The 25,756-nt window shown below is 39.7% G+C and overlaps 1 protein-coding gene across 8 annotated transcripts in view; it reads left to right on the plus strand.

Moving 5' to 3' along the window:
• Positions 1 to 25,756, plus strand: part of PLD1 (phospholipase D1) — a 273,608-nt gene that overhangs the window by 138,891 nt on the left and 108,961 nt on the right. For 6 of the 8 annotated variants that reach the window (XM_070373231.1, XM_070373213.1, XM_070373223.1 and 3 more), the window contains 6 exons: positions 953 to 1,163; positions 1,755 to 1,868; positions 8,134 to 8,262; positions 9,009 to 9,127; positions 10,980 to 11,093; positions 22,109 to 22,219. In XM_070373231.1, the coding sequence (XP_070229332.1) occupies positions 953 to 1,163; positions 1,755 to 1,868; positions 8,134 to 8,262; positions 9,009 to 9,127; positions 10,980 to 11,093; positions 22,109 to 22,219 (798 nt within the window). The remainder of the gene's footprint in view (positions 1 to 952; positions 1,164 to 1,754; positions 1,869 to 8,133; positions 8,263 to 9,008; positions 9,128 to 10,979; positions 11,094 to 22,108; positions 22,220 to 25,756) is intronic. The other 2 variants (XM_070373235.1, XM_005905582.2) reach the window with 1 other exon arrangement.

The following is a 25,756-nucleotide window of genomic DNA, read 5'->3' on the forward strand; positions in this document are numbered from 1 at the left end:
GTGTATTAAAAGCATGATTGGTTGGCTGATGGGTTGAATGAAAGGAGGCATGTTCCTGGATAGTTAAGTTGAGTCCAACATAGACCTGGTTTCAGATACCACCTACGGAGTCTGTTAGTCTCAGTTTCTGCTCTTGTAAGAAAACTAAATAGATTCCATAAAACATTTGCTATCTCATAGTCAGTTCCTTGGGTTTCCATTTAAATTAAAGATTTAATTCCTATTCGGGGAAAAAAGTTCATAAAAATGTGCAGCACAATTGGACTTCAAATAAGCAGCCTTATTACAAGTCGCTGCCAAGATTTTTGAAATTTTTCCTTCTTACAGACATATGAAAATAGGATAAGTCAGTCTGGAGACATTTAGAAAATTCTGTTTGAAAGCAGAACGTTAATAACTCCTCAACGTACCTTTCAAATCAACTGCCAAAATCTCTGTACACCTATATTCGTGTACTTATTATTTCAACTCAGATGGTTGCCAAAATATCAATACACTTATTAAAAATTTGATGGCCTCCATCTTATTTTTCTGCTGTATATGTTGGTGACTTTTCTGGGAAAATAGAGATTTAGTGGAAAGGTAATGGGGAAAATAATTGACAGAAAAATCATCGCTTACTTAATGTTTATCGGAGGAAGTTCAGTAGCTCAACAGTGAATATAACTCATGTAATTATATCTGATACTGAAAGGTTAATTGGCATAAAATTGCAAGAATTTGATGCAGTGAAAGAGGAACTGTAATGGACTTCCTGGTGTCCCTTTGAAAGTCTTTAAACAGCTCACAAGAATCCCCCCACTGCCCTGCAGGTGACCTCACGCACATCACTGTGTGTCTTTTAGGGAGCCAACAACACGTGTAAACTTTAAACTGGAATTAAAAGACCACATTGCAGCATATATTATGCAGTTTCTTTTCATTTCTCTTTTTTTTTAAATAATTTTCTCAGGCTGAAACAACAGAGTCTATGGAATCCTTATGCCTCAGAGATAAAAATGAATCTGATAAAGATCTGCCCATCCTGAACTCTCCTGATGATGCAAATTCAAAACCGAAAGGAAGAAAGCCCAGCAAGTTCTCCAAATTCAGTCTCTACAGGCAGCTGCACAGACACCATCTGCACGACACAGACAGCATCAGCAGCATTGACAGCGCCTCCAGTAAGTCATTGTCTGCCCTGGAGTTTATCCCGATGACTCTATTCCTTCATAGCCAGACACGGGACACCTGTTAGCAGAACCATTATACCTATAATGGAGTAAAGCAAGCAATGCTTAAAAGTCATTATATCATCCTCTTCAGTCTCATACCATTTTGGGGCTCTGTTTGACTCATTGTAGAGGAGATTTATTGTTTTATTCACATCAGTACTCATAACATGCACAATTCATGCTTCTAATGGTCACAGAATGGCTAAGCATTTCTAAACTAATGCCAAATTATGAAGGAAAAGTCTTGGGTGTACTTTATAATTTTGTCATAGCAGAGATTGCATATCTCTTCTTGTCCAGAAATACATCAAGCTTTTGTCCTCAAACATCAGATTTTCTACATCTTGTACATTTACTATTCTTTTCAGATTTGTCTTTAAAACTCTAGTTTCTGTAGCACACAATTTGTGACTGATTTTACAGCCTTGCCTACTTTTAAAAATGATTGAACCTGCTTTCCAGTTTAGAAAACTTCATATATGTGTGTATATATTTATATATATATATCTTTGTAAAAAAAGAACTCTCAACTTTCTCCAGGTTATTGTAATCACTGTAGGAGTCGTCAGAATTTAATTCATGGTTTAAAGCCCCACTTGAAACTCTTTCGCTCTTCCAGTGAGTCTGAGCAGGGGCTTACTAGACCTAACACTGGTAAGTGATGTGTGAAGTGCCAGATCTCCATAGGCTTCAGCTTTTGCTGCATGAGCAGAGTGACTGTATTTCTGGATTGCCTCTCTGTTCTCACAGTTTTTACCCTGCACGTATTATTAGAAATGATGATCTGATAAGCTTTTGTAAGAACGAGGTACTTGAATAAATTAATCAGGGCCTAAAATGTGGTGGGAATGAAGAGGGATTTGGCAACAGATCAGATATAGGACAAATAATGGGCATCCCAGGTGGCTCTAGTGGTAAAGAACCCGCCTGCCAATGCAGAAGACATAGGAGATTCGGGTTTGATCGTTGGGTTGGGAAGATCCCCTAGAGGAGAGTCTGGGAACCCACTCAAGTATTCTTGCCTGGAGAATCCCATGGACAGAGAGGTCTGGCAGGCTACAGTCCATGGGGTCACAAAGAACTGGACACCACTGAAGCAACTTAGTATGCATACACACAATCATCATAGTAAATAGCAACCACAGTAAAATGTAAGCTAGCTTTTATCATGTGCAGACTCTGCCCCTCACTGCCTGGAACACTTGTGGAGCTTGGTTATAATAGAGTTATCTTCTTTTTACAAATGAAGGTTTAGAGATGATAAATGACGTGCCCAGTGAAATTCCATTTTCTCAGCCTCCTAGAAGTCATGAATCAGATTTGTGATTTAGCAGAAATGCAGATGACCGAAGCAGGACCATTTGGCTAAATCCTCAAGGCCACAGTTCTATGTACTGTTTAGGAGATGACTGAGATGGAGCCCAGAAAGCAGGGCTGGATGTGAGTCACTTGTGGCTATTAGGAGCTGCTGCTGCTGCTGCTGCTGCTGCTGCTGCTGCTAAGTCGCTTCAGTCGTACAGTCCAACTCTGTACAACCCCAAAGACGGCAGCCCACCAGGCTCCCCCATCCCTGGGATTCTCCAGGCAAGAACACTGAAGTGGGTTGCCATTTCCTTCTCCAATGCATGAAAATGAAAAGTGAAAGTGAAGTTGCTCAGTCGTATCCAACTCTTAGCGACCCCATGTACTACAGCCCACCAGGCTCCTCCGTCCATGGGATTTTCCAGGCAAGAGTACTGGAGTGGGGTGCCATTGCCTTCTCCGGTTAGGGGCTAATGACCCTGAACACTAAGCTGGACCTTGGGCAGTGGTTCCAGCATTCTTTAGCCTGGGGACCCAGCAATTTTTAAAGTGATTGACTATTTATAGTGAACTAAAGCACCAATATAACTGTTAAATTCATTTGCACTCATGATACCATTAAAATATGGAGATACCATTAAAATATGGAGAAGGGTATATATGGGGAGACATTTTGTCTATTTAGCATACAGCTAGCCCTCGATGCTTTTGTGGATTCAGGGAGAGCTCACAGTAACTCCTGTGCTCTGTAGAGTGGCAGAGCCCTGAGACAGGGCACTGGGAAGTCCAGAGAGCCAGGTCAGGGGTGAATGCAGGGGCAGACTTTAAAGATAAGGGTTACAAATAGGTCCAGATATTGCTTTGTAATTCCAGCATATGGCTTTGCTGTGTTAGGACTGAAGTTAAGATGGGGCAATGAGGGGACTGAATGTTAGTATTGCTGACAACAGGATTGGAGGCAAGTGGAAAGGAAGATGCAAGCTGAGTGCAGAATATATTAAGTAATTCAGGCTGGTGATAGACTGAGGGGGTGATTCCCATAGTCATGAGCTGGGGACAGCAATATGGTTGTTTTTAGGTGTTTTTAGGTGGAAATCCTCTCTTAAATAAACTGGATACACATCCAGTGCAGTGTTTTTTGTTTGTTTGTTTGTTTGAGAGAGAGAGAGGGGGAAAAAAAAGTAAACACCGTAAATATCCAAGAGAAGATGGAGGATGGTTCTAGAACATAATGAGCAATCCATTCCCTTGATGGAATTGCACAATCATTAAAAATTGTAAGTGGAGTACAAAACTAAATGTGTATGACTCATTTGTTCATTAAATAAGTACTTACTGAACTCCTGTAGTAAGTCAATCATTGTTCTGGGTACTAGGGATGGGATGAAAAACACAAATGAAACTCAGTTATCTAGTTGGAAAGTGAGGATGGGAATTGTAAATAGAAATAGACCATCAAACACTGTATCAGATGGTATGAATTATCACGCAGAATAATAGAGCAGGGGAAGAGAGAAAGGGCAGAGGGAAGGAGTGACTATTTTATATGAGGAGGGAGTTAGAGAATGCTTTTCCACTGAAATGAGTTTTCGACAAAGATCCAAAAGGAGAGAAGAAGTAGGATTGGGGAGGGAGACCAGCCAGTGTAGACCGTGAGAAAGGATGGGATAGGTGACTTCCAGGCATGGCTGAAGTTGGGAGGGCTGGGGATAATGATAGGAGCAAAGTTGGACAGGGTTGAGTAGTAGGTTATAGAATTTTGCCTTATACTTTGAGTAGAAAAAGGAAGTCATCAGCTGGTCCTGAGCAAAAGCCAGACAAGATCCGACGAACATTTTTTACAAGCTTATTCTTCAGAGCAGACGGGGTGGCAGATCGTGACCAGGCAGGTACTGAATCCAGCCTGAAGTAGAGGTGACGGCACGGGCTGATGCACTGGGATGTGGGGGACCGAGAGGACTCTTGCCATTAACTATGTTAAGTTACCAATTTAGCTTTTTAATATGAAAAAAAGTTCACTTACTTAAAAACCAAAGCCAAAGGATAGTTGAATTCTGGAGCAGTGCTTTACCGAGTCTGTTCCTTAAATCCTGGTGTTTCTTAGGGAGCTTTGAGGATACTACTGAAGACCCGGGCCCCTTCTACCTTTATTGCTACCTGCTTCAACCAGAAAAATCCCACTTACATTGTTTTATATATTGGACTGCCACGTGAATTTGTTTTTGGGGAAAAAAAGTAAGGTTCAACTATTAATGGAGAAGGAAGTTTAAAGAGCACAGCTCTACATTTAAATCATGTAATGACTTAAACTTTCTTGTCTTAATTCTGGGACTAGAAACCCAAATTAAGCATAGAGTGACTCTTCATCATATCATAAGTTTGAAACTGAATGTTTGCTTGAGTTAATAGCTTCCTTTCCTGAAAGTATGAACTGGGTTAGCTTCTCTGCAATGTTTCACTTGAATGCAAATGGCCGCACTGAATGGGGTTCCGAGTGAACCTTACTGGTGATGTGTAGAAATCAGTAGAGTGTGCATACAAGATCATTGGATGTTTCTAAGTAGGAAAAAGTGGAGTAAAATCAGCTCATCTTAAATGTGATTAATAACTATGATAGATTTCTATAGTATATACTTTAATCCAATCAGTCGGCCATCCTCAAGACTTTTTTTCCCTCTCAAAATTATGTTGCAAGAGGGAGAATGTCAAACACATTGTTTCCTTGATACAGTCATTTTAAAAGGGTTGAATTTTATTCTTTTTATATTCAGTAATTGTTTGCTGATGATCTCCTGTTAAGCATGATTTAATAGATGGCTAATGGGGAAGATAATGCTTGTCATTTAGCTGATGCAAGTGTTTCACTCAGATATTTAATCATAAGGGAGAATGAATAGGAAGTTAAGTCATTTCTCATCTCCATTCTCAGGGATGCAATGGAGTGGGTAACATTGTGTAACACTTATTTTTTTCTCTTAAAGAGTTTATTGTCTATTAAATAGTAGAGAAGTGTTGGGATTAAATATTTTACTAACTCAGTGCCTTAGTGATTCAGCAGGGGGAAATATCCTACTGGCAAGATCTGGTTCTGCTTAACCTTAATATTTCATTGGTTCTGAGGAGGACCCTGATTAATTTGCACTGGTGTAGGCCATGACCAAAACCAAATTTGAATTATGAGCAGACTGAATTCAGTTAGCACCAAGATCATTTTCTGAGATTATGAATTTACTTTGTTTTTCTTGTCAAAACAGATTATTAGATGAAAGTTAATTTTTAAACAAGTATATGTGTATATATATAAACATTTAGCCCAAAGTTTCTTAACTGATGAAAACAAATTTTATATATACTTTTTAATTTTACTTTGGAATTGACCTTCCATTTATCTTCTCTTTATTCCCTTTTTTAAGTGTTTTTTTTTTTTTTTTTTTTAATAAAGTGCCATGCTTGCTATAAAGAGCCTGCAGGTGAGCAAATAGCCCTATCAGTACCTTGGCCTTTCAGTTTCAGAGAAAAGGAAAATAAATCACTGGGAGAAATAAATAGAATTCTAATTTTTAATATTATATAGTTTTGTTCATTGTTAGCACTTCAAGACATTTTTCTTTGGAGATTAATTATTCAGTTTGAGATAAAATACTAACAGAGTATTCCTTCCCTGGTGGCTCAGAGGTTAAAGCGTCTGCCTGCAATGCAGGAGACCCGGTTTGATCCCTGGGTCAGGAAGATCCCCTGGAGAAGGAAATGGCAGCCCACTCCAGTATTCTTGCCCAGGAAATCCCATGGACGGAGGAGCCTGGTGGGCTACAGTCCACCGGGTCGCAAAGAGTCGGACACAACTGAGCAACTTCACTCAAAATTTTCACTCTGCAATTATTATTGATTGCCTACTGAATGCCAGGAGCTACACCAGGCACTGAGGGGATGCAGTCCTCACCCCTGAGTTTATAGCTGAGTGAGTGGCGGACAGGGAGGGGCAGATGAGTCACAGAGTCAGGGGCCCTGGGTTGTGCAACTATGAATGGTTCCACAGCCTCTCCCTGCTGGGATATGGGGAGTGTCTCTAGGACAGGTGACAGCTAATGTGGCTCTTGAAGGATGATGAGGAGGTCAGACCAAGAGGGTGGGAAGAACATTCCAGGCTGAAGGAATCATGTGCTGGCTGCATGACAGACAAGGCCTGTCACAATCAGTGAGAACGGTGGTGTGCCTGGGGCCTGGGTTGTGTGGGGAAAATGAGGACAAGAAAGAGAGATTGGCAGCAGTTTAAGAACTGTCTCTGCACACTAAACCCTGAGGATTTGACCCTCTGTAGGCAGGTCATCCTAGAAGGCTTTTAAATAAGAATCTGCATTTTTGGAAGGACACATCTGGGACAGTATGGTGGTAGGGGGACCAGTCTGCTATTTACTATGGCTTCTGTATGTGGTACCATTTATTCATTCAACAAATGTTTTGCATCCAGTGTCTGATGGTTAAGCGTCTCTTTTGTGCCAAGCGCTGCATTTTGTGATTTGTAGTTCTGCTAGTTCCCTGCTTGTCTGTCTTTGTGATTGGCATATCCCATAAATGTACAAACTATTTAAGTCAACGTATTTACTGAACTGAAAATGTTCCTGACAAAGCTTTTGTGAAGTACTGCAGTAGATGCTGCTTTTGCGCCTATGTGATCATAAGCTTCTATTGTTATATTTTATGGATTCCATTTATAATTGTAGAAATATAGGATATTAGAGCCCAAAAGATCTTAGATGATAGCTGGGCCAAATTCTTCCTTTTGTACATAAAGGATCTCTGACCCCAAAGGATAAAGCTCAGTATCACTTAGCTAGTCAGTTCCAGGGCTAGAACACCACTTTTGCATTTTGAAATGCAAAAGACAAGAATTACACATTAGATGTGCACCATATTGGTTGAGCAAAAAGAAGAACATGACTTCTTTATGGCCTTGGCATTTCATGTTCCTCCAGCAGACCTGGCTTTACCCCTCTCACCCAGCAAGTTAAACCTGTGATCCATTCTGCCAGTGATCTGCTAGATGACGAGAATAAAAATATTAAATTTCTTTTTAAAATATAAATTTATTTATTTTAATTGGAGGCTAATTACTTTACAATATTTTATTGGTTTTGCCATACATCAACATGAATCCACATGTACATGTGTTCCCCATCCTGAACGCCCCTCCCACCTCCCTCTCTGTACCATCCCTCTGGGTCATCCCAGTGCACCAGCCCTGAGCATCCTGTATCATGCATTGAACCTGGACTGGAGATTACCCTGTATGAGAGGCAGCAAAAGAGACACAGATATATAGAACAGTCTTTTGGACTCTGTGGGAGAGGGAGTGGGGGGGAATGATTTGGGAGAATGGCATTGAAACATGTATAAAAATATTAAATTTCATTGTCAAATGATGAACCTGGTTATAGCCCCAATTACCCAGCCCACAGCCAGCCCACAGCCTCAGATGAAACGAACCCATGCTGCCCTTGTTATGAGGCTTAAGAAGAAAAGTTAGGAAGTGTTTAGGTGTTAATAAATGAGAGGTGAGCCTCCCTCCCTGGGGCCCGCCTGAACCACAGCCTTTGAGTGAGTCTTGCTGCATTTACAGACACAGCCTCCCTCCGAAGTGTACAGACACGTGTGGGAGAGCTACATGGGGAAACCCGATTCTGGCATGGAAAGGACTACTGCAATTTCGTCTTCAAAGACTGGGTTCAACTCGATAAACCTTTTGCTGGTGAGTACCATGGTCGTGGGTAGCTATGCATATTTTGTCTTTTCCTTGATCTCAACAAGTGTGCATGTGCATGATTTAATATCTTGTTTTGTTTTGAACATTTGGTGAAATATTGGAGACCACGATTTAGTCACATACTTAAGGGTTTTTCCTTGTGAGTATAGTAAGAAAAGAAAATGAAGTATAGCTTACTTGTTTGAAATCTCCAGGTTGCATATAGGCATATTTTAGGCATCGTAATCTGTAATTCTCCAGGAGATGTTTCCCTTCCTTTGATGATCTCCCTTTTTCTGCTTATCATCTTCATCTTCCAACATTAAAATAACACATTTCAGATCATCTAAGTGCTTGCACACTGAACAGGAACTAGAAATGGCAGTCCATACATAGCTTGACATTATTTCAACAGAATAGAAGAGAAAATGTAATATCACGTTTATATCTTTAGATAATTTGTACCAGCTCACAGCTGCCTTTCTCAGTGATTATCTAGTAGTGGAATGGAAACTTCATATTGGGAAAGGTGCATAGGGACTATGTTCCTCAATGTGAGATCTATGCTTCCCTTGGTTATAAAGGTATTATTCTATCCAAGTCAAGAAATATACATATGGTGGACATCACCACGTGGTTTTTGGTTTTTTTTTTTAATGTATCATAGTTGGGGTCAGAGCTGGGGTCAGATGGCTTGTGTGCCTTGTGGGCGCAGAATTTAGTGTGGATCCTTGCCTGGTGCACCTGGGCAGATTTCATTGACAGGCACTCCACCCCCCGGATGCCATGGCATGACATAGCCTCTGCAGTCCACGGGAAGGCAGCTCGCGATGCGGCCCGTCACTTCATCCAGCGCTGGAACTTCACGAAGGTATGTGTGTGGTTTTAGCATGATTCAGTCCACGTGTAGAGGGACAGGCCAGGAAGAGGAGGCGAGAAGGGGCTGATGCGGCCACAGCTGTGCCACTCTACCCACTGTTGAGTGGCCGGTTGTCAGAGCACCTGGGACTCTGGGTAAAAGAGAAAAAAAAACAGTTCCTGAACTTTTCCTCCACAAAGAATTCAGAGGGCAGAGGAATGGTGCTAGCATCACAGACTATGGTTTAGCCATTAACCTGGGACTCCCAGTTTAAGCATCTTGCCTGGGTTGATAGTCACGTGGAGGGCTGCTGAGCTACTGTAGCGGGGATGGGACCCTTGTTCAGGTGAGAGCTGCAGCTTTCAAGTCCTTGCAGTCCTGGCACTGCCCTGGATCCATGTTGGCACAGGCTTCTGAGAGGCAGTTCTGAGCAAAGTGAGCAATGTGAGAAGATGGACCTACTTCTTTCCTCCAGATTTTGTCTTCTTTCATAAGATGACTTCATTACTTATAAGAATTTGACCTAATACTCATAAGTTAAGTGCCTGTTGTCTTGGTATTATTAAGATTCCCTTTTATTTATTTTAAATGGTGATGAGGCATTTCTTCCCTATAGTTTGGATATAAGTTGGGAAAAAATTTAGTTTTGTTAACTTAGAGTGCCACCTTATTTTTCACTTAATTTACATTATAAACAGTTAGTGGGAGATCTTAGAAATAGTGGAAATATTTTTAACAAGAATTTAGAGGTGAATGGAGGAATAAATAAAGAGATATTATTTTTAACCTATTGGACTGGCAAAGTTAAATACACTGCAGAAACCCACAATTGGATTCAGGATCTTTGATGCTGTTATACCCTACTCCTGGGAGGATAAACTGGTATAATTGCAAAAAATTTTTTAAAGTATGTAACTTTTGACTCAGAAAATCAATTTCAGGTGTTTAAGCTAAAGAAGTTATTCAGTAAGTAATGTATTTTGACATTGTATTTAGTAATTCATATAAAATGAGAAATAACTGAACTCTTCATTAATAGAAATTTATTAAATTATGATTGTTCCATGACATTTTACTATGAAGTTATTTTAAAAATGACCTATATGATTTATTGCTGTTATGAGATAGCGACAGCATAGTAAAAAATCAGTTTATAAAATAATCCCATTTTTGCAATTGTGTACTTCTACAGCTCTCAGTTCAGTTCAGTTCAGTCACTTAGTCATGTCCGACCCTTTGCGACCCCATGAACCGCAGCATGCCAGGCCTCCCTGTCCATCACCAACTCCCGGAGTTCACCCAAACACACGTCCACTGAGTCGGTGATGCGATCCAACCATCTCATCCTCTTGTCGTCCCCTTCTCCTCCTGCCCTCAATCTTTCTCAGCATCAGGGTCTTTTCAAATGAGTCTACAACTCTAGATTATATTTAACTTTCCTTTAAAAATGTGAAGCAATAGCTCAATTGGTAAAGAATCTGCCTGCAATGCAGGAGACCCTGGTTTGATTCCTGGATCAGGAAGATCCCCTGGAGAAGGGAACAGCTACCCACTCCAGTATTCTAGCATGGAGAATTCCATGGACTGTATAGTCCATGGGGTCGCAATGAGGCCGATAGGACTAAGCAACTTTCACTTTCAACGCTCACTCCAAAAGGTAAAAGAAGGAACAAAGGAGTTTTCTGCCTCTGGGAAATAGAAAACATAAATAAATAATCTGGTATCTCTTCAGCTAGAAACACCCACTGTTAATATTTACTTTTCTTTTCCAAATGAACCCGTATATCTTTTAGAATCACAAAATAGGGAAGACAGGAATTATTTTTTCATTTGAATCTTTTTTACCTGTTTCTCTTTATTTTAGATTATGAAACCAAAATATCGGTGCCTTTCTTATCCTTTTCTGCTTCCAAAATCTCAAACAACAGCCCACGAGTTGAAATACCAAGTGCCTGCGTCTGTCCATGCTAACGTACAGGTAAGCTTGGTTTTTGTTTTTCATGAAATACTCCTGGGTACAATCATTCATATGGACTAAATGCCTATTGGCTTCAAGTTTTTTAAAGCAAACAACTCCAAAACAAATCTGAATAGACCTTTTAAAATTTAGTATTATATTTTCAATTTTAAATGTATTCAATTTATCCTCTTTTTAAAACTCTTATATAAATGTAATAAATACATGTCTTTAGAAAAACCCAGTCAAGGAGTGGCTTGTCTTGTAAGTCCTTCTGAATTGACTCTATCTAAACACTGATACTAGTGAAGTACCAGGAATTTGGTTAAACTTAGCATCTTGGAAGCTATAGTTCAATCTAATTTTAGTTCCTTAATTAACCAAATACCTTTTAGAGGCACTTTTAAAAGGATGAGAAGTTTGCTTATTAGAGGCACAAAATTTGAGCACATGCAGTCCAATGTTATCAAATTACAAATAAGAAAATTAAGACCCAGTGAAACTTTGAGACTTGCTCAGGGTCATTGAAGGTTATCAGTAGAGCTGGAGCTTGAAATCCTAGTCCTGTCCATTGTTTCCCAGTCTGCTCCCTGGACCAACTCCAGCTCAAGTATCTTGAGATCATGCAGGGACAGATCTAGGGTTGGCCACCTTGGCATTGCCTTTTGTTCAAAGTCATCACTATTTGCATCAAAAGTGTTGTTTAAGTACAGAACAGATTGGTGTTTGCCAGAGGCAAAGGGTGGGGTGGGAGGGGTTGAGAAGTGGGTGACAGTGGTCAAAAGTACAGACTTCCAGTTTTACTCTTAATTTAAAGTCCTCGGGATGTACTGTACAATATAGTGACTATAGTTAACAACACTGTATTGTTTGAAAGTTGCTAAGGGAGTACAGGGCTTCCCTAGTGGCTCAGATGATAAAGAATCCACCTGCAATGCAGGAGCTGCTGCTGCTGCTTAATCAGTTCAGTTGTGTCTGACTCTTTGCAACCCCATGGACTGTAGCCTGCCAGGCCCTCTGTCCATGGGATCCTCTAGGCAGGAACACTGCAGTGGGTTGCCATGCCCTCCTCCAAGGGATCTTCACAACTCAGGGATCAAACCTGGGTCTTCTGCATTGCAGGCAGATTCTTTACTGCTGAGCCACCAGGGAAGACCACAATGCAGGACCAGGTTCGATTCCTGGGTTGAGAAGATCCCCTGGAGAAGGGAATGGCAGCCCACTCCAATATTCTTCCCTGAAGAATTCCATGGACAGAGCAGCCTGGTGGGCTACAGTCCATGGAGTTACAATGAGTCAGACACAACTGAGGGACTAACACTTTGACTTTTCACTTTCCAGGAAATACAGCTTAAAAGTTCTTATCGCAAGAAAACAATTTTGTAAATATGTGAAGTTATGGATGTTAACTAACTTGTGCTAATCATTTCACAATAAATACACATACCAAATTTTTAAAAACTATTATTTAAGTAAAGATCCAGTAGTCTGCTGCTAACATTACTATTATGGATTTTTATAATTTGGACATGGATTCTAACACCTAAATGAAATAAATGAAATGCCTGAATTAGTTACTTTGTACTGTGTGCAAGTAGAGGTATGTGTATATAAGAAATAAAGAGACATTTCAAACCATAGATCAAATAATAGATCAAAAAGATAAATCACTTAAGAGAATTATCTATAGCAAATAGTCATCCCAGGCTAAAGGAGAAAACTAATTTGAACTTAGAAGCACAGATAGATATGGACTCATATGTAAATTAATGAATATTTTATGAACGTGTTTAATTTTATTCTACTTAGAGGGAAAAAAGTTACCTATAAGATAAAATAGGAGCCTTGATATTAATAAAACAAGAGAGTTTAATTTAATATTTGAGATGGCATTAAAATTGACTCACTGATCAACTTACCAAAGTTAGCAGATACTAATTAAGTAGCTGTTGAAAAGATATTGCTGGGCATTGTGTATTTTTATGATTAGCAGAAGATGTTTTATCCTAGTGTTTGCATATACATATGTCTTCTGATGCCTTTGGTTCAGTTCAGTTCAGTTCAGTCGCTCAGTCGTGTCCGACTCTTTGAGACCCCATGAATCGCAGCACGCCAGGCCTCCCTGTCCATCACCAACTCCCAGAGTTCACTCAGACTCACATCCATCGAGTCTGTGATGCCATCCAGCCATCTCATCCTCTGTCGTCCCCTTCTCCTCCTGCCCCCAATCCCTCCCAGCATCAGAGTCTTTTCCAATGAGTCAACTCTTCGCATGAGATGGCCAAAGTACTGGAGTTTCAGCTTTAGCATCATTCCTTCCAAAGAAATCCCAGGGCTGATCTCCTTCAGAATGGACTGGTTGGATCTCCTTGCAGTCCAAGGGACTCTCCAGAGTCTTCTCCAACACCACAGTTCAAAAGCATCAATTCTTTGGTGCTCAGCCTCCTTCACAGTCCAACTCTCACATCCATACATGACCACTGGAAAAACCATAGCCTTGACTAGACAGACCTTTGTTGGCAAAGTAATGTCTCTGCTTTTGAATATGCTATCTAGGTTGGTCATAACTTTTCTTCCAAGGTTTGGTACAGCCCTGTTTTACATATTCTCATCCTGCTGCCCTGATGAGACAGATAGATGCTCTGCATGTCCATCCTACGAAGCACCTGCCCTGGTTCACCTTCTCTGTATCATGGGATGTTGTGGTAGAAATGGAGCTAGATCAGTGACCTCTTCTTATATACTCATATGTTCATCCCTGAATGCCCAGGCTGCCTGGAGTTTACCAAAACTCACTGACTCATTAATTCATTTACTCAATCAGTCTATGCCTTTCAAGTGACATCTTTTTGCACAGCCAGATCTTCAGTGCACACCTGGATACCGAGGAAGCAGACAAAAGGAGTTCTCCGCCTCCTTTTGGAAAAGAGTTAGCTGGGAGAGAGAAAGCTCTAATGTTAAAGAACTGAGTTAACAAGGCGAGTTGTGGTTTAGTACAAATGCAAGTCTTGAGAGTGCACATCAGTGTGCCATGAGCGGTTGGTGAATGAGAGGGACAGAGCTGGGTACCCCCTCTAAGGAATAAGAAGGTAGAACCACTACAGCAAACCATTTTCTCTTGAAGAGGTAGTAGATAAGGTTCAGACAGCATATGGCCAGATTAGGGGTGCCCTGAAGTGCTGGTCTTGTTCATTTCAACCTGATCCTGGAGGTATTAGTGAACTGTGGACATTTTTTTGGTCATCTGAGAGGAAGCATGATATACGAATGTTTTATGAAGGCAGAGGATGGATGGTTGGATGGCATCACCGACTCTATGGACATGAATTTGAGTAACCTCCAGGAGTTGGTGACGGACAGGGAAGTCTGGCGTGCTGCAGTCCATGGGGTTGCAAAGAGTCAGACACAACTGAGTGACTGAACTGAACTGAACCTAGATCAGAGTTTCCCAAATTGGGTTTTGCCTGTGAAATGCTAGTAGCTATTCCACAAAAAAAAAGGTTTCATGGACAGAAAAGTTTTTGCAGATTTTTAAAATATAGGACTTCTCAATGCCTTTGTGATGTTGGTGTGTACATCATGGAATCACTAAGACTAAATATGCTATGTGCATTTCAAGCTTAACTGATGTAGGATCTTTCATTCTGTGACATGTCTATTTCAATTTTTCCAAACAAACACACTTTGAGACCTAAAATTTATACATGTGAAAACAATACTAGAAAGAGAATGAGAGCAAGGAGACAAGTAAAGAGATTGCTATAATAAATCCTAGAATACACTAATTTTGTATTTATAAATTGATATTCTCTTTCTTAAAGAAGATTCCTCCATTGTTTAAAAGCGTTAGACCTCACAAAACATCTACTGGTTGCCAGTAGATGTTTTCAGAACTGCCAAAATAACTCCAGTTGTGAAAACAGTGGGTATGGCCAGACAAGTGTGTCTTTTTGAAGACAGGAAAATCTGAGAGGACCAGACGCTGAGGAAAAGAAAGGAAATTATACTGCTCCATTTCTCCTTTTCTGTAAAGTTCTGACCACAGCGCTGTTTCACTTCACATTACTTACTGGCTGTAAACATTATTCATCTTGTTCTAGACATTGTTGTCAAGTTATGAACGTCTAGTGCTTAGAGGTTGAAAACAATAGCCTAGTCCAATCCTTGGTTTTCCAGAGAATCCAGAAGATAGCAGGGAGTTAGGACCTGGCTGTGTAGGAGGCTACTTAATTTTTAAAGAATTTGTTGTCATATTTTCAAACCTTTCTCTCTCTCAGCTACCATGTGGCAATAGACAAATGACTATTTGAGAAATTTAATAAAATTCTTCCTTAAGTTTATTCTTTTTAACATTGATTTTAACACAGTTGTTGGTTGTTTTTTTTTTTTTTAACATAGTTTGTTGTTCATAATGTAATTTAGAGACCACAAGCTTACTTAACTGAAAAGGAGTGATGTAATATAGCAAGGGGAAGGGGCAGATTCTAGAGTCAGACTGTATTCAAGTTTCTGTTTCACTACATACAAGCTGTATAACCTTGGGACAATTATTTCACCTCTCTTAATGCATTTCCTTTATCTTTAAAACAGAGATCAGAATAGTACCTGTCTCATAGGGTTGTGGTGATAGTTAAAGAAATTAATCCATGCAAATCACCTAGAAGAATACACGTGTCTGAATTATGTCAATATTAGCTACAACCTTCAGGCATTCCCTAGTGTTTTCAAAAGTTTGCAGTAAAGAAGTTGACGTTTCTCTGGATGGGTCACAGGTTAGTTCTGGATACAAAAATCTTTATACTGTTTGTACCATATATGTTGAAATGGAGAAAAAGAACATTGGAGACAATAAGGTACAGAAATTCATGCTGCTCTTTCATCTGCAGAAGAGAACCCAGTTATTTGATTTTTTAACACAAAAATGTTGAGCCCAATCACCCTGAGGCACATACTACTGGTAATTCCAGCTATATGCACAGCTATTGCAGACGACTGACACAGCCAACCAAGGAGACTAGAGCTCCAGCAGGCAGAATGGAGACCTGCCCCCACCAGCATGAATTTCTGCTTCTAAAAAAAGTCACCCAGTCCTGAGATCTGACTTCAGCCACTTCCACTGACACTTAAATAATCTCAGTTGTTTCCTCTCAGTGTTGTGTGTTCCCAAAGCTTGCCAACAGCACTTGGACCAGACATAGCAGGAAAAAGGCATGGGGCGGCGGGTGGGAGGAAAGATGATTCTGAAACTGCCTATGCACAGAGTTTATAAAAGAACTTGTTTTCTCCCTAAAAAGAACAAACTAGGTTCCTGAATGCTGTCATTTCCATTTACGATAAATGATCGAGACAGAAGATATCTGACCTGTCTATTAAGATAAAAGAAAGTGCTTGATGCCAAATTAGCATCAACGTGGAATCGATACATGAAATAATACCTTTTATTAAATTGGGCAGCTTACAGTAGAAGAGTCATTTCTTAGTCATTGCCAAGAAGTCCTATGAAAGTGAGGGAAATAATCCACTGGAGCCTTGTCTTCAATCTCTCTGTCTATTAAAAGAAAAGAAAAAATATATATAGGCAAATGTAATTGGCATTCCAATTATATGATTGGAAGAATTTGCTCTTCCACTTGGGAAAAATGTCCAAATGACACTCCAGAGGATGTCAGTGTAGGAATCAAAGTTTCAAAGAACAGCAAAATGTTTTGTACACTGATAGAACAAAGTAGATACTAGTAAAGAGGGAAAAATAGCCACTTGGCATTTCTAAGGAGGTTTCTTAACCTGGAAGCTGTTTTCCATTTACAGACCAGGTCCTCATATGTAAGACTTCTGCGCACGTCTCTATGGGTCTTGGCTGGCTGAAGCCGCATGAGCTGGGGGTGTTCACCCTGTGCCCAGCATTGCACTGATTTGTGGATTATCTCATTTTGTACTTACCAGTCTTTAAGTGGTGTTCTCTTTGACCCCTTATTTTTACATATGAGGAAACTTAAGGCTTTGAGAGGTTAAAATAACACAATGAGTAATGGAGGGGATGAAACTGGATTTTTAGCAGTCTGACTCCAGAGCCTGAGGCCATAGCTGCTCAGCAGAGAGACTGTCTCCAGTAAGCCCCAGGATGGTTGCAACCACCAAGGGCCCCAGCAAGGCAAAGCTGCATGGCATGCTTGCCTTTTGAGATCATCCTTTGTGGCTACAGACCCAAATCCAGCCCCAGTTCTCCTTTTGCTTCATTCCGGCTTCCAAGAACTCTCAACTATATGTTTTTTCCTAGGACTTCTCTCCCCTTAAGTCTTGTTCTTCAAAAAGTATATTCTCTTCCATCCCTTCACCCTCAAGTTTAACTTTTCACTATTGCTCAGGCCAAAGGATCATCCTCTTGGAATAATGACATACTGTGATGTGTGTGTTGATGACACTTGACTATAGGTGAATGGTTCTTAGAAGGAGGAGGTTGAAATTCCCTGTGATCCAGTGGCTAGGACTCCATACTTTCACTGCAGAGGGCCCAGTTTTGATTCCTGGTCAGAGAACTAAGATCCCACAAGCTGTGCAGCATGGCCAAAAAAAAAAAAAGGAAGAATTTGGTAGTCTGAGGCAGATTCTTGAACAAAGTCCATTTCTGCAGTTTCTTGCCTGCAATGCTTCTCAACACAGACTGGAAGAATGAGGCTCAATAATCTGACCACTTCTTTTCTCTCCCTGACCCATGCCACTTCTGAGCTGCAACATGGAGGCCAACTTCTGTATGAAAGAAAAAAAAAAAAGTACTTTTGTTCTGTGATTGACTTGGGAGTTCAGAGAAATAAAAAGGAATTAAGATATATACTGGATTGATAGGGAATAAAAGCATTACAGTAAGAGAACAGGAACTAGGGACAAATAGAGAGAATGTTTTGAAAGTTTTCCTTCAAGAAAAGATTTCTGCATTTTAGTCCACATATTCAGCTTGAGCCCACTACATGTAAGGGGATTAGAGCTGATGGATAAAAAGAAGGCTATCCTTTAAGTCAAAAAATAGGACACAGTATGAAGGAAAATGACTGGTTCTAGTTACAGTCTTGAGGCTAAAGCACAGAATTAGAAATATGTCCTTCAAAAAGGGCATACGTGTACCTTAAAATTGTGTATTCAAACTTGAGATTTGAAAAGCATGGGTTAGATATGAATCTCAATATACTTGGGGCAGTAAGATCAGCCACATTTCTGTGTATATGAGGGGGAGTTTGAGGTTTGTCTCAGTTACATTGGTTTGAAACAGACATGTTAAGACAAGTTGGTCAGGTCAGTTAAGAAAAGAAGTGAGTAAATCTTAAATTTAAAACAAAAGTAAGTCAATCAAAATGTCTTTGGCTTTCTTGCTAGTTTTTTTACAAATTTTCTAGCTTATCAATCATTTAAAGCAGTTGAGTTGATTTGTACATAACCTTAGGGCCCCTGGTTTAGTGGTAAAAGAGAAATTCATATTTTTAATTATCTTGTGATAAATAGATTTTAGCTAATCAAAATCATAATAAATGAGTAATAGTCTCAAGTAATTTTTTCCTGTATTATTTGAAGGATATGTTCAAGTTTAACCAAAAATGATAACTTTTTTAAGTTAAATGAGTTTTCATTTTGAGAAAATGATACAGATTTGGATTCAGACAATAAGATACATAATGTTAAACCTCCTCAGGGTGTAGATAACCATCTACCTTGTATGGTTTTATAGGCATCAGGGGTGGGGCTTCCCTCTACTTTATTTATGCTCTCCCACAGGCTAATGACAAAATGGTCTTCTTTTGGCTTACAAATGTACTTATTATAAACGTTTAACTGCTTCTAGAAAGGAAAACATTTACCATTATCCTTCACAGGAAAGATGGCAGATACATGACCTTCATGCTTTCCCTCCTGGCCGCCATTCGCCATTAACCCAGATTTCTTCCCCCATGTGTCTAGTTCCAAGAATCCACTATTCAACATAGCTGTCCAGGAAACCACTTGGAATCAGTTAGACTTGACCTTTGAGTTGACTCTTGCTCGACACTCCTGATTTATATCTTATGTGAATAAGTTTATTAAATCTTTGAAGGAGCAAATTTTGAAACTGAGAAAGTAAAGAAAGTGTAAGGTGTTTGGATATGAGGGCAAGACTAGGACATTACCACCAAGGGTAGTATATAAACTTTGCTCATAACATTTCAGGGTGGTGTGTGTGTGTGTGTGTTTGTGTGTGTGTGTGTGTGTTAGTCACTCAGTCGTGTCTGAGTCTTTGCGAGCCCATGGACTGTAGCCTGCCAGGTTCTTCTCTCCATGGGATTTCCCAGGCAAGAATACTGCAATGGATTGCCATTCCTTTCTCCAGGGGATCTTCCCAACCCAGGGATTGAACCCGGTCTCCCATATTGCAGGCAGATTCTTTACCATCTAAGCCACCAAGGAAGCCTTTAGAAAGGTAGATCTACCATATATCAAATATCTACTGTGTGCTGTATAACAATGCTTTGTGTTTGTCATGCCGTTTTTTTTTCTTTACAGCAGCTCTGTGTGGGAATGTGTGGGTAGACAAGTGTGTGTGTATGAGAGAGAGAAAAACAGGGACAGACAGAGCAATCTCAAGTGTTCAAAGGAGGAAATCAAGCCTCCATGATATTAAAATGACTTGTTCAAGGCAAAGAACTAGTAAGTGCAGAGTGATAGTGCAGGCCTCAAGTGTTCCTACCTTTCCAGTACACTCTGCAGTTTTACACATTGTTGACAAAGTAATATAGAATTGTATCAGGATGTGTGGCCAAAGAATCTGCTCAAGATGACCTGCATTTTCAGAGCCATGCACCTTAGCAGCAAAATTCAACATAAATTTGAGTGAAGAAAGAATTGAAACCTCTATTTTTTTAACCTTTGTTATTTATGCTGATGAACAGTAATGGTGAAGATTATGTGAATCAAGATACTTTCCAGTGTGCATTATATTTATCTAAGTTTTCCTTGTAAGTTTCCTTCTGAGATATTTGACTATTCTTGCTAATAGTTAAATTTTCTGATTTCATTATACATACTCATCAGATAGCATTAAATAAAATGCTTATTGGGGAGCTATATTATAATAAGTACTTCATAATGAATAAAGAAATACATTCTGAGCATGGCACAATCAGTTTTAGTATTAGGTTTGGATTTCAGTAGTCTTATATCAGTATGTGCAATTTTTAAAGTTATTGATTAAAGCAAGAATTTTACCAGACCTTTTATTTGTAACAGACATAAAACTGATTTTGTATTGGATCATTTTATAAATTTCTAATAAGTATAGGCTATTCTTTTATTTTCAATTTCAGTTGACCTCAAGAGGAACAGTTTCAGTACTCATTTCAAATCAGGATTAGTGAATATATTTTTTATAGTGATTCTTCTATGATAACATTCTATTGCTTAAGGAAAGTCAAGTAATAAGTATTTATTGAGCACCTACTATATGCCCAACAGTATACTGAAACAGTGGTTAGAATGCTGAAAAAAATTACAACCAATGGATTCTTAGTGTTGAAAAAGCCTTCCATGTGGCCAGACTATAGCATAGCTATAGTCAGAAGCATCTATGGAATGATCTGCTACAGCTCAAATGCATCCCCTAAGGTTCTCATTAATAACAACAAACACTTATGTACCACTTACTAGGTGCTCAGCCTCTTTCTGCAAACTGCACAGTAATTCTTGGAATCCTCTTATAACCTTGCAAAGTGGATACTCAGTTTTATAGAACAAATCTGAGGCACAAAGAGGTTAAGGAACTTGACCAAGATGAAAGCCACTAGGTGGTTGAGCTAAGCTTTGAACGCGGGCAGTCTCACTGTGCATTCATGTATTTACCATATACTAGGTGTCTGAGCTGGAAGCTCTTATTGTAATCCAAGTGGGAGCAGGTGAGTGTCTGAAGAGAGGGAGGCGGTATGAATGAGAAACTTGATAGTTGAAGTGACACATCAAGGATCAGACAGTTAATTAAAATCAGAATCAAGGTTAAGTGTCTAAATGAATCTATTTGTATTTTAGAATGTATTATTCTGAAATTTGCCAACAAAGATCTGTATAGTCAAAGTTTTTCCAGTACTCATGTACAAATGTGAGAGTTGAACCATAAAGAAGGCTGAGTGCCTAAGAATCGATGTTGAACTATGGTGCTGGAGAATACTCTTGAGACTCCCTTGAGCAGCAAGGAGATCAAACCAGTCAATGCTAAAAGAAATCAACCCTTTAGGAATATTCACTGGAAGGACTGACTGATGCTGAAGCTGAAGCTAAAATACTTTGGCCACCTGATGTGAAGAGCTGACTCATTGGAAAAGATTGGAAAACAACCTCATGCTGGGAAAGACTGAGGACAGGAGGAGAAAGGGGTGACAGAGAATGAGATAGTTGGATGGCATCACCGACTCGATGGACATGAGTTTGAGCAAAGTCCAGAAGACAGTGAAGGACAGGGAAGCCTGGTATGCTGCAGTCCATGGGGTCGCAAAGAGTCAGACACGACTTAGCAAATGAACAACAGCGGTTCTGAACAATATATATTTGAGGGAAAAGAGTAATTACATTATCAAGTCAGAGCTAGGGTGACCATATCATATGATTCAAACCAGGACACTTTTGAGAGTAAAAGTGTTATTAATACACCAGAATTCTGGTATAATTGTGGGGCCATCATGGAATGAAGAGTACAAACGGCCACCCTACTCACAGCCACCGAAAGAAGTGCTTCTGAAATGCTCTTTTTAGAAACCACAACCTCCTGATTTCCAGTCATGAGTGAAAATAATCCTGGGTGGAAGAGCATATATTGAGGACTGGATTTCCAGCTGGGCTTCTTTATTGTGGATTATATCTAAGGACCAGTTCCGTATCCACCTTCTCTCCCTCAGTGCACACATGTCACACAAGCCACTGTGATCAATTAGCTGTTTGGAAGAAAAAAGGTGGACTTCATTGTATTAATTCCTCTGGTATCATCTCCATTGTCTTACATTTGCTCATTTCTGATTGCTGCCTTATAGTTACTCCGCTCTGCTGCTGATTGGTCTGCTGGTATCAAGTACCATGAAGAATCCATCCATGCTGCTTACGTCTATGTGATAGAGAACAGCAAGCACTATATCTATATAGAAGTAAGTCTTTTTGAAACGTTTATTTCTTTATTGGCTGAATTGTGTCTTAGTTGTGGCATGTGGGACCTTGGTTGTATGATGTGGTGTCTTTTTGTCGTGGCACATGGACTCTCTAGTTGTGACACGCAAGCTCTGTAGTTGTGGCACACAGGCTCCAGAATGTCTGGGCTCATAAATTGCAGCCCACAGGCTCACTTGCTCCATGGTATGTGGGACCTTAGTTGCCCGACCGGGGATGGGACTTGCATCCCCTGCATTGCAAGGTGGACTCCTAGCTTCTGGACCACCAGGGAAATCCCTAGAAGTAAGTCTTGTTCCTTAAATTGGTATGACAATCTGCCTTCCTGTAATATCACACAAAGAGTGCAGGGTCCCCACTCAGGACTTGTTCCATTAATGAGCGCATGTTAAGATGTGAAGAGGTCACCTGAAATTTGACTTCCCTGGCATACCTGACATTCACTCTGCATTTTCATTAACTTGGGACTCTAATAGAAATTCCCCAAGTCCTTATTATCAGAATGTATCAATTTATAATGTTATTAGCCAGAAATATCCCACCATGGAGATGTAAGTTTTGATCTGGCTTGAGTTGGAGGATGTAAAGATGAGGCGCGTGCTGCCTCAGGAGAGCACATGCAGGGGTAAGCTGTTAACCGGTTAACATAGAGACCACTGGATGCCATGGTTCAGGGATGTTGGAGCTGGGAGAGGCAGGAAAAGGAACATGGAAAAGGGAGAAGTAAGAATATTGAGGGCAGGTACCACCTTCTTCAATTCCGTGTCAACTACTATTCGTTATAAAGCTTTTTCAGATCCCAGAGTTTGTGTGTAGAGACTAGGAGAAAATCTGCAGGTACTAGTTTGGGAACCTTAATCGTACTTCAAAGTAGATCTGAAGCCAGCTGTGAACACTTGGAATAGCCTTTAAAAATAAAAAGTTGTGACCATGGAAAAATAGCTCAGAGCACATCTATCCTCTTTATTTTAGTCTTTTCTTTCCCATTGAATTTTAAAACATGTGTGGTGAGGGACTTCCCTGGCAGTCTAGTGGTTAAGACTGTGCATTGCAATGCAGGAGTTGTGGGTTCCATCCCTGGTTGAGGAGTTAAGATCTCACATGCCCGCATGGCCAGAGAACCAAAACATAAGTCAGAAGCAATATTGTAACAAATTCAATAAATAGATGGGGTTGCTGGGGAAAAACATTCTAGCCCCACTTTCCTTCTCCTTGAATCCTAGCCCTTCCCTTCCATGAGGTAATAGTTCATTAAAGGCAAGTGAGAAAGAATTGAAGCTTAATTTATTTCATGGGCCTAGAGAAAGAGAAGGCTGATTAAAAATATTAGCAGGCTACATTTAGTGTGGTATCCTGGATGGGATCATACAACAGAAAATGGACATTAGTGGGAAAATTAGTAAAATCTAAATAAAGTCTAGAGTTTAATAAAACTGTTAGTATTACAATTTTAACAATTGTTCAATACAAATGCAAGATGTTAATAGCTGGTTCATCCATTGCCCTGCATGCTTTTTTTGCTTTGTCTCTTTTTCATAGATTAAATCCGCTTTTCTTTGTAATGTTACCATGGCAGTAAACAAGGTCAGTAATGCCATGTGCCATGCACATGGCTATGGACTTAAACTTGGTTGAAATGCCTGTAGCCAGAGTAGGCGGTTGGCATGCACCCTCCTGTATCCAAAAAAGGAGAAGTTGAAGGACGTGAGTGTGTGTTACAGCTGTTGAGGAATGCTAAGCTTCTCTGTGATAGGAATTCAAAGAACAAACATGGTTTGGTAGCCCCTGAGATTTTGATTATTTGCTGCCCTAAAGTGGAAACATATTCTCAAATGAGTTTTTGAGCAAAGACTTCTTCTAAGTTTGTCTTTTGGAAGCTGTTAACAGATTTATGCACTGAAATTTAAAAGCTTGTGCAATAGTAAAAATTATAATGTGGCCAAAGGATGATAATCCTATTTTGAGTTATTGCCTATTTATTACTTTATCTTAAGATGATTAGCAGAGGTTACTCTGTGATGACTATACTTATAAATTACAGGTGTGTTAAAACAATCTGTATAGTAAATCGAATATGTAATATTTGTACCTAATTTTCAACAATCCTTTATGCAGCAGCTAAATCTTTCATACCGTTATAATAATAATCTTGTACCTGGTTTTTTTTTAGTAACAGTTTTAAATAATGATGCATGAATTTATAAGCAGAAGTACTTAAAGCAAAAAAAAAATATTTCTCTTTCCATCTTATTGATTGATTTATATAGTACAACATACTTGCAAGAGAGATTTATAACTACTTAAAATAGAAGTTCAGGAATAGTAAGAGAACTAAACAAATGTGATAAGGCCAAAGAAGATAATAGGAAATAGTGGAGAAAATTAAACCAGGGTTCTGCCATCTACCTGTTCAGAAAGTAAACTTAGCATGAGATAGAATGTTTGCCAATATAGGATTTTTGATCATAAGCATCTACACAGTATGTCTGGAAAACCTGATTTCCCTACTAAGTTCAGAATGTTCCTACCATTCTAAAAACTTAATCTACAAGGAATTTGCATAATTACACAATTGTTTAGCTTTCTACTTGACTAAGATGATATGTTGCTGTTGTTCAGTCACTAAGTTGTGTTCAACTCTTTGTGACCCCATGGACTGCAGCGCACCAGGCTTCCCTGTCCTTCACTATCACCTGGAGTTTGCTCAAACTCATGTCCATTGTGTCAGCGATGCCATCCAACCATCTCATCCTCTGTCATCCCCTTCTCCTCCTGCCATCAATCTTCCCCAGAATTAGGGTCTTTTCCAATAAGTCGGCTCTTTGCATCAGGTAGCCAAAGCATTGGAGCTTCACCTTCAGCATCAGACCTCCCAATGAATATTCAGGGTTGATTTCCTTTAGGATTGACTAGTTTGATCACCTTGCAGTTCAAGGGACTCTCAAGAGTCTTGTCCAGCACCCAGTTAGAAATTATCAATTCTTCAGTGCTCAGCCTTCTTTATGGTCCAACTCTCACATTTGTATGTGACTACTGGAAAAACCATAGCTTTGACTAGACAGACCTTTTTTGGCAAGGTGATATCTCTGCTTTTTAATGTTCTCTCTAAGTTTCTCACAGCTTTTCTTCCAAGGAACAAATGTCTTTTAATTTCATGGCTTCAGTCACCATCTGCAGTGATTTTGGAGCCCAAGAAAATAAAATCTGTCAGTGTTTCCACTTTTTCCCCATCTATTTGCCATGAAGTGATGGGACTGAATGTCATGATCTTAGTTTTCTGAATGTTGAGTTTCAAGCCAGCTTTTTCACTCTTCTCTTGGGCTCTTAGTTCTTCTTTGCTTTCTGACATTAGAGTGGTATCATCTAGAGAATGGTGCAACAGAGGACGAGATGGTTGGATGGCATCAATGATTCAATGGAAATGAGTTTGAGCAAACACCAGGAGATGGTGAAGGAAAGGGAAACTTGACATGCTGCAGTCCCCATGTGGTTGCAAAGAGTTGGACAAGACTTAGTGA

Source organism: Bos mutus, chromosome 1 (genome assembly GCF_027580195.1).
Source record: "Bos mutus isolate GX-2022 chromosome 1, NWIPB_WYAK_1.1, whole genome shotgun sequence".
NCBI classification, from domain to species: Eukaryota; Metazoa; Chordata; class Mammalia; order Artiodactyla; family Bovidae; genus Bos; species Bos mutus.